The sequence below is a fragment of the Eptatretus burgeri genome, chromosome 6 (genome assembly GCF_056783735.1).
Source record: "Eptatretus burgeri isolate ZD-2024b chromosome 6, Ebu_testis_v1, whole genome shotgun sequence".
NCBI lineage: Eukaryota > Metazoa > Chordata > Myxini > Myxiniformes > Myxinidae > Eptatretus > Eptatretus burgeri.
The window spans coordinates 100,283,314-100,293,313 of NC_140966.1; the positions used below are offsets into that span (position 1 = coordinate 100,283,314).

Consider the following 10,000-nt stretch of genomic DNA (forward strand, 5'->3'; position numbering starts at 1 on the left):
TAAAGTGTGTTTAAAAAAAATAACAATTTGAAGTTGTGTGTTGGTCATGGAGATGGTAAAGTGTGAATAATAAAAAAAATAAACCAATGTCACCCTCAGGGTGACCCGTATCTTGCCAAAAGGTGACCACGTGTGACTTCTTTAAGGTCACACTGAGGTGAACAGAGCTGCTATCCACCAGGAACGACTCCTTGAGGAATATCTGCCTACGAGAGATTCCGATGAGAATCGTTCTACAGAGTAACCATGAAAAATATGCTTTTGCCTCATAACATCACCAAATGACGTCATAATGTCTCAAGCTTGACATATATAGAAAGCACTCATCGAGGTGTTCAATTTGAGGTACGACACGATATGGTTCCTAAAACTTGAAAATTTGACCTTGGGGTCAAATATGTTTGACCTGAGGCGCTAACCATGAAGGTCAAGGCCAATCGCCACCAAAAATTAATCAGCTGAGCGCCAGACCATGAACTATATTCCCATGAAGGTTGAAGACGATCCGATCAAAATTATTCAAAAAATAAGGGTTTCGTCGACTCCCCTGATTTGCGCCAAAGTGACCTTGACCTTTGACCTTGACCTTCAAAATTTTATGCACTGAAAGGGACCTCTATAGGCCTCTGATATGCGAAGTTACAAAAATTTCCGATGATAACTGTGCTCTGCAGAATTTTTTATTCGTGATTACAGACAAACAAAAAAAACCAAAAAAACATACAAGCTGAGTAACATATCTTGCAAAAACTTCGTTTTGGCAAGATTAAAAAAAAAACATACAAGCTGACCAACATATCTTGCAAAAACTTCGTTTTGGCAAGATAACAATTCAAAGTTGTGTGTTGGTCGTGGAGATGTCAAAATGTGTTTAAAAAAAATAACAATCTAAAGTTGTGTGTTGGTCATGGAGATGGTAAAGTGTGAATAATAAAAAAACAATTCAAAGTTGTGTGTTGGTCATGGAGATGGTCAAGTGTGTTTAAAAAAATAACAATTTAAAGTTGTGTGTTGGTCATGGAGATGGTAAAGTGTGTTTAAAAAATAATTCAAAGTTGTGTGTTGGTCATGGAGATGGCAAAATGTGTTTAAAAAACACAACAATTTAAAATTGTGTCTTGGTCATGGAGATGGTAAAGTGTGTTTAAAAAAATAACAATTTAAAGTTGTGTGTTGGTAGTGGAGATGGCAAAATGTGTTAAAAAAAATAACAATCTAAAGTTGTGTATTGGTCATGGAGATGGCAAAGTGTGAATAAAAAAAACCAATTCAAAGTTGTGTGTTGGTCATGGAGATGGCAAAATGTGTTTAAAAAAAGAACAATTTAAAGTTGTGTGTTGCTCGTGGAGGTGGTGAAGTGTGAAAGAAAAAATTAATAATTAAAAGTTGCATGTTGCTTGTGGAGATGGTAAAGTGTGGATCAAACAATAATTCAAAGTTATGTGTTGGTCGTGCAGGTGGCAAAGTGTGGATCAAACAATAATTCAAAGTTGCATGTTGGTCGTGGAGGAGTTAAAATGTGTTTAAAGAAATTAATAATTCAAAGTTATGTGTTGGTGGTGTCGATGGTAAAGTGTGAATAAAAAATTAATAAAACAAAGTTATGTGTTGGTGGTGTCGATGGTAAAGTGTGAATAAAAAAATAATAAATCAAAGTTATGTGTTGGTGGTGTCGATGGTAAAGTGTGAATAAAAAATTAATAAAACAAAGTTATGTGTTGGTGGTGTCGATGGTAAAGTGTGAATAAAAAAATAATAAATCAAAGTTATGTGTTGGTGGTGTCGATGGTAAAGTGTGAATAAAAAATTAATAAATCAAAGTTATGTGTTGGTGGTGTCGATGGTAAAGTGTGAATAAAAAATTAATAAATCAAAGTTGTGTGTTGCTTGTGGCGATGGAAAAGTGTGAATAAAAAATTCATAATTCAAAGTTGCATGTTGCTCGTGGAGATGAGAGAAACACACTTTAAACAAAGTGTGTTTAAAGAAATTAATAATTCAAAATTATGTGTTGGTTGTGTCGATGGTAGTGTGAATAAAAAAATTAATAATTCAAAGTTGCGTGTTGCTCGTGGAGATGGTGAGGTAAATATAAGTAAATAATAGTTCACAAAAGTATACACAATCCTGTTCTGTTCTGTTCCATAATATATATTTTATTCCAAATTTTCTCCAATCCAAAAATAATTTGACGCCATCATGCCCAGACATTAATTCATACATGTTCTGAATCTGAGAGACACGATCGTTCTCTTTTGCTCTGATGAAAGATCATGGCCAGAAACCTTAAATTCTCCTTGTTCCACCACGATTCACAAACCTCAATCAATGATCTTTTGATTTTATTTGAAGTTCTACCTGTTTGTCAATGCAATAGCCTTCAGAAGCAAGACGAGGTCAGCATTTTGCATCGTGTCGTTTTTCTTTGCCTTTCCAGTTAGGGCAGGAATTTGGAAGATGGCCAGGGTGAGAGTGCTAATGATAACTCACCACTCTTTACGAAAAACAATGTGGGATGTTTATTGTCCACAAACAACGCTCGGAATGGGTTCACAACTTAATGTCTCTTAATGATGGGGCACTTTGTGATGCAACACGGTGGCTGAGAATCAACAAATCAACAATTTATCTTCAGATTAGTAATGAACCTGTGTCAAACAGCTGAAAGGTAAGTGCATTACCTCTGTACCGTATTGTCGGATTCTGCAAATGTTATAAATAGCAACACTCGCAATGGTGTATTTATAGAAACTAATACAAGACAGAGATGGTGGTATTCTCATCCAAGCACCTTAAATCCAGGTTTCCATCCTCTCCTTTCGAGTCATAATTTTTTCATCACAATCCGAGTGGGCATTTGATAATATTTATTGATTATACTTTGAGTTCCTTCCATGGAATTTCATTGGAGGAGGCCATTCTGACCAGAAAGCCTGTGTAATGATTCCTAACCTCTCATTGTTTGTCTGCTATATTCTTCGAAAAGGCTGAGTATCAAGCAAGGAAGCAGCAGGAACCACAGAAGTCATCACACACTATGACTGGTCAAAATTATTTGTTAATTATTTTTTAATATGTTGAATGGAAAGTGTCGCATCGTCTTCGGAATGTATTGTTTGAGGTTTGGAAAGTTTTCTTGAGTCTTAACACTTCAAAATGCAAAACACAACATGACACCAAACATACGATGTAATTCTTGCGAATGTGTCCCTTGATGGTGCTGATAAGGTCCTCTTCAGAAATCCCATTGTCAGTTTCTTCCAAGCCCATGGTATCACAAAGTCGCACGGGTAGAGCCTTGCCTTCAACCGGTTTAATATTCCAGAAGCGAAACTGTGGAAGAAAAAGTAATATTATTGAGAAATGAGGTTGTATATCCAGTGCTTTGTTTGAATTGTATCATCAATCAATTGTCAGTTTTGTACTATGTTCTGATAAAAGGCAGACAGATTTACAAGGAATGAAATCGTACTGCATTATCAGTGATACAATTATACACGTATTTCAAGAAGAAGGAGGAACACAGGGTGACATACAAGAGTGGAGGAAAGTGCACACAGGTGGATTACATCTTAAGTAGGAGATGCAACCTGAAAGAGATTAGTGACTGTCAGGTTGTGGCAGGGGAGAGTGTAGCTCGACAGCATCGATTGGTGGTCTGTAGGATGACTTTAGAGGTGAGGTTGAGGAAGAGAGTGAGGGCTGAACCAAGGACCAGATGGTGGAAGCTGAAGGAGGAAGACTGTTGCGTGAAATTTAGGGAGGAGGTGAGACAGGCATTGGATGGTGGTAAAGATGGGTGGGATGATTGGGCAACGACAGCAGAAGTTGTGAGGGAGATAGCTAGGAAGGTACTTGGTGTGACATCTGGACAGAGGAAGGAAGATAAGGAGACTTGGTGGTGGAATGAGGAAGTACAGGAAAGTATAAGGAAGAAGGGGTTGGCAAAAAGAAGTGGGATAGTCAGAGAGATGAAGAAAGTCGGCAGGAGTACAAGGAGTGGCGTCGAAAAGCAAAAGAGAGGTGGCTAAGGCCAAGGAAAAGGCATATGACGAGCTGTATGAGAAGTTGGATACAAAAGAAGGGGAAAAGGATTTATACCGATTGGCAAGACAGAGGGACCGAGCTGGGAAGGATGTGCTGCAGGTTAGGGTGATAAAGGACGCAAATGGGAATGTGCTGACGAGCGAGGAGAGTGTGTTGAGAAGGTGGATGGAGTACTTTGAGGAGCTGCTGAATGAAGAAAATGAGAGAGAGAGAAGGTTGGAAGAGGTGGAGATAGTGAATCTGGAAGTGGGGTGGATCAGTAAGGATGAAGTGAGGACTGCTATGAAGAAGATGAAAAGTGGAAAGGCGGTTGGCCCAGATGGTATACCAGTGGAGGCATGGAAGTGCTTAGGAGAGATGGCAGTGGGGTTGTTAACCAGATTGTTTAATAAAGTCTTGGAAAGTGAGAGGATGCCGGAGGAGTGGAGATTAAGTGTGCTGGTTCCGATTTTCAAGAATAAGGGTGATGTGCAGAGCTGTGGAAATTACAGAGGGATAAAGTTGTTAAGCCACACCATGAAGTTGTGGGAAAGAGTAGTGGAAGCTCGGTTGAGAGGAGAGGTGATGATCTGTGAGCAGCAATATGGGTTTATGCCAGGAAAGAGCACCACTGATGCGATGTTTGCTTTGAGAATGTTGATGGAGAAGTATAGGGAAGGCCAGAAAGAGTTACATTGTGTGTTTGTGGATTTAGAGAAAGCTTATGATAGGGTGCCAAGAGAGGAGTTGTGGTATTGTATGAGGAAGTCGGGAGTGTTGGAGAAGTATGTGAGGATCGTGCAGGATATGTATGAGGACAGTGTGACAGCGGTGAGGTGTGCGGTAGGAATGACGGACCGGTTTAAGGTTAAAGTGGGATTGCACCAAGGATCGACTCTCTGAGCCCTTTCCTGTTTGCAATGGTGATGGACAGGTTGACGGACGAGATCAGACTGGAGTCTCCATGGACCATGATGTTCGCGGATGACATCATGATCTGTAGGGAGAGTAGGGAGCAGGCTGAATCGAGCCTTGAGAGGTGGAGGAACGCACTGGAGAGAAGGGGAATGGTAGTCAGTAGGAGTAAGACGGAGTACATGTGCGTAAATGAGAGGGAGGGTGGTGGTATGGTGCAGTTGCAAGGAGTTGAGGTGGGGAAGGTGGATTGGTTTAAATACTTGGGATCAACTGTCCAAAGTAACGGAGAGTGTGGGAGAGAAGTGAAAAAGAGAGTGCAGGCAGGATAGAGTGGGTGGAGAAGAGTTGCAGGAGTGATTTGTGACAGAAGGGTAGCTGCAAGAGTGAAGGGGAAAGTATACAAGACGGTAGTGAGACCAGCTATGTTGTATGGTTTGGAGGCGGTGGCGCTAACAAAAAGACAGGAAGCAGAGCTGGAGGTGGCAGAGTTAAAGATGCTGCGATTCTCGTTGGGAGTGACGAGGATGGATAGGATAAGAAATGAGTGTATTAGAGGGACAGCGCAGGTAGGACGGTTTGGAAACAAAGTGAGAGAGGCGAGATTGAGATGGTTTGGACATGTGCACAGGAGGGAAACGGAGTATATCGGGAGAAGGATGTTGAAGATGGAGCTGCCAGGCAGGAGGAGAAGAGGAAGGCCAAAGAAGAGGTTCATGGATGCGGTGAGGGCGGACATGCGGGTGGTTGGAGTGTCAATGGAAGATGTGGAGGATAGAGCGAAATGGAGACAGTTGGTCCGCTGTGGCGACCCCTAACGGGAGCAAGCCGAAAGAGGAAGAAGAATTATACACTGTCTACTTCAGCACAATAATTGCAAAAATAGGACCGCGCATCTAGAAGCACACCTGTATCAGGAGCAAGTCACACAACTCCCCTGCAGATCCACTTAGACCATGATTTTTTTTTAATGCAGTGAACAAACTTTGGTATATCATGGGTAATAAATGATGTGGACAAGTTTCATCGAAATTGTGTGTGTAGTTTCAAAGAAGACAGCAAATACCTATTTTGGGGGTTCAACCCCCCCACCTCAACCTCCCGTTGACACCTCTATTGAGCGCAGGTTTTGATGCAGTCGATACTATTTTGGAGAACACGGGTGATGAACGTTGCGGTCAAGTTTCATTAAAATTGTGTGTAATTTCAGAGAAGAGAGCAAATATCAATTTTGGGGAGTCAACCCTCCCCCTCCACCCATAGACCCCATTAATGAGTGCAGATCTGAATTTTTTGATGCTGTGAACAAGCTCAGGTAAATCATGGGTGATGAAGGCTGTGGTCAAGTTTCATTGAAATTGTGTGTATAGTTCAGAGAAGAGAGCAAATACCTATTTTGGGGGGGTCAAAAACTCTCCCGCAGACCACCTTAATGAGCACAGATTTTGATGCAGTCAATAAACTTTGGTACATCGTGGGTGATGAAGGTTGTAGTCATGTTTCATCGAAATTGTTTCTGCATTTTCCAAGAAGAGACCAAGTACCTATTTTGTGGGGTCAACCTCTCCCTCTCCTCCCCCACCGGAGACCCCTTAGTGAGTGCAGATTTTGATGTGGTTGATAAACTTTGGTCCATCATGGGTGATGAAGGTTGTTGTCAAGTTTCATCGAAATTGTTTGTGTAGTTTCCAGGAAGAGAGCAAATACCTATTTTGTGTGGTCAACCCATCCCTCTCCCCTAGACCCCTTTAATGAGTGCAGATTTTGAAGCAGTCAATCCACTTTGGTACATCACTGATGATGAAGGTTATGGTCAAGTTTCATCAAAATTGTTTGTGCAGTTTTGGAGAAGAGAGGGCAAATACCTATTTTGGTGGGGAGTTGGGGTCCAACCCCCCCATAGACCCATTGAATGAGTGCAGATTTTGATGCAGTCAATACATCTTCGTTAGGCATCAGCTATGAAGCTTGTGGCCAATTTTCATGAAAATCGTGTTTCGTTGAAGCGAGCATTAATTCAAGCGATAATGACTAAGTGCTGACGGACTGACTGACTGACTGTAACTGACTGACTGTAACTGACTGACTGCCTGCCTGTCTCACCACGGGACATTCCTCAATTGCATAAGCTCCCCAGACTAAAATCCAGGTGAGCTAAAAATTAAAATAACCACAAACGTTTCAGTCCAACGTGCAGTTACATTTTTCAGCAGTCGCTGTAAGACTGGAAGAAGTTTAGAGGAAACTCGACGTGATTAAGGCATTTTATACTTATCGCGTCCCACTCAGACAAACAGATCAGTGGCGTCTTGACTTGCTAGGCCTCAAAGTCAGGGTAACGATCTTTAGCGAACAAAACTGCTTGCAGGAGTCTTTATGCATGAATGATGAATTCCCATTGTCTCTTCAATTTCTCGAGCCATGATCACATTATATGTGGACTGTATATTGATTGTTGAAAGCCGATATTGAGGCCTCGAATGGCAATGGTTTCAAGTGTGATATTGCCACCGACACATTTACGGCCCAACTGTGACCTCTATTTGATGCATAACCATATTCCTAAGGTTCATAAGCTTTGTTTAATACTCGCCAGAGAATAATATGGAGAAAATTATATCTACTTACACATGGGCGGTGTACCGGCTCACAGTTACTGGTCCACACATCTATCGGTAATATTATAACCAGTTATCAAGTTCCGTTAAGTCGTGGCTGATTTCTGGTGACATTGATGATCAGCAACATCCAAAATCCGTATCCTGCACTGGTTTCCAAAGCTCTGGCAGCGACGTCTTGGTTGAAGTCTTTATCCTATCCATTGGGGTTTTCTTCCGCGACCAATCAGCTTGCTATCGCTTGCCAAGCCAGCTGTTCCTTACCAACCGTTTTGTTGCAGTGCTTGCTTCAGTGCTTAAAATCAAGCGAGCCACTTGGTGAGCGCTCTGCAATATGATTGGTTATGGAACACACCCTTCTGAACACATCGATCTTCTCAGTTGACAAGATTTTATTATTTTTGAGGGTTTTTTTTAACCCGTGGGGTCTTCCACTCCACGGGGTCTAAGCGCCGCTCACGTTCTCCCTTTTCTTGTGTATAGTTCATTTGAACGTCTATTTCTCCATTATTCGTGAACATAATTCGATGAAAATTGACGGGCATATACTTGAAACATGTGCAGGCATTAACTGAGCCCAAAGTGCGATTGTGGCCCTTCGGGCCGAGAAACGGCCCATTTTGGCCCATTTTCTTAAAATTGTTATTTATCGGTTATTAGTGGATGGAACCGAACCGAACTTGGACAGGTATATTCTCGAGATCATTCCCCAGGCATTAACTGAGCCCAAAGTGTGATTCTGGCCCTTTTGGCCCATTTTCTCAAAATTGTTATTAAAAAAAAAAAAAATTAAATTGCCCAACGTAAAATTAAGTCGTCAATGATGATATGAAACTAGCCTCACTCTTGCCTCACTCTTGTGAGGTGTTCTGGTTTCTTGTTCTGATGCGATGAAAATCTTACCAAATCTCATAACTATCTGTCGTCCATGCTATCGCATACCTGAGAGTTGTGCGAATGAACTTCCACGGGGTATGTTCACAATTCGAACTTTTTTTTTTGTATACCTTGCCGAGGCTCGTATGAGAGCTAACACACAACGCACAGCAAGGGGGGCACGAGACGAGGGGCGGGAATAGGAAGGGCAAAACAGTGGGGAACAGATACATTAGGAGATCTTTGAAAGGGAGAGGAATGGAGCGGGGAACATGGGGTATCCAAGATGGACATTACAGGGACTTTCAGGAAGGAAAGCAGGGACTGAAGGAGGTGGGTTTGGGGTGGATTAATGGGGGTAGAAAAGATCGTGGATTTGGAAGGGGGACGACAAGAGGTGGTGGTGAACAGCTGTTTTGAAGACCTGGAGGGGAGAATGGGATTGAACAGAGTGAGGAAGTTTATTCCAAAGGCGGGAAAAAAAAAAAATCGCAGGCACAGAGGAGGGGAGGGGGGAGACCAGAGAGGAGACGGTAGAAGACAAAGACCACCGACGTGCCGACGGTGAGAGAGTGAGAGGCCCAAAGACTCAGCCTCATCGCGGGAGATGCCAATGATCCGAAATGCCTTGGTTTCCACAGCGTGAAGCCAAGAAAGGTGGGAGGCAGGAGCACCAGTAAAGTGGGGAGAGCAGTACTCCATAAGGCTGTGGACGAAAGCTTTGTATGTGGTCAGGAGCTCAGATGGGCTGCGGAAGGACTTTGCACGAGGGAGGAATCGCAGTCAGCGACTGGCTTTGGAGGCCAAGTTGGAAATGTGGCTTTCCCAGGAAAGATCATGGCAGATAGTAAGACCCAGAAGCTTGAAAGAAAGGACTTCTTCCAGAGGATTGTTGAGAAATTGGATGGGGGGGGGGTTCAAATGGTCCTTTCGGAGAGACATAGTGAGAGTGTGAGATTTTCCAGAATGAAAGACATGTTCCACGTGTTGGATTTTTTTGTTTGTCATTTTACCCAGATCTGCAGTGAGAGAAGAAACTGCTGCTTGCCCGTCTGAGGGATGACAGATGGTACCATAGAAAGAGAGTTTTGTGATCAGAGCAGGGTGCCAGACCATGCCAATAGCATGTGATATGTCGAGGGATAGGGCTCTGATTTCATGTCCTGCATTGAGGACCTCCATCCATTGTTGGGAGAGCAGAAGCAACATCTCCAGGGGAGAGTGACCTGGTCTGAAACCAAATTGATGCTCGGAAATCAGACCATTGGAGAAGAGGAAAGATTTAATGTCTGAAGTGATGATGGATTCCATAACCTTGCTGGAAGAAGGCTGATTGGTCTGTAGTTGCAGGGATCTGTTTTTGCACCTTTTTGTGTCGGGCAGTAATGTTTGCTGATTTCCAAGCAGATGGCAGATGACCTTGAGCAAATAAGAGGGTGAATATAACAGAGAGAGGGTGAGCAAGAGCAGAAGAGCAGGCTTTGAGGACACGTGGGCTGATTCCGTCTGGACCGGTTGCAGAATCTGAGTCGAGGTTTGACAGGAAGCTCTTCACTTTGTCAGAA

At 42.6% G+C, this 10,000-nt stretch overlaps 1 protein-coding gene across 2 annotated transcripts in view; it reads right to left on the reverse strand.

The window, feature by feature from the left end:
- LOC147025455 (interferon-induced protein 44-like) overlaps window positions 1-10,000 on the reverse strand; it is a 132,224-nt gene that overhangs the window by 59,423 nt on the left and 62,801 nt on the right. For both annotated transcript variants that reach the window (XM_085886448.1, XM_085886450.1), the window contains one exon: window positions 3,187-3,333. In XM_085886448.1, coding sequence (XP_085742574.1) covers window positions 3,187-3,333 — 147 coding nt within the window. The remainder of the gene's footprint in view (window positions 1-3,186; window positions 3,334-10,000) is intronic.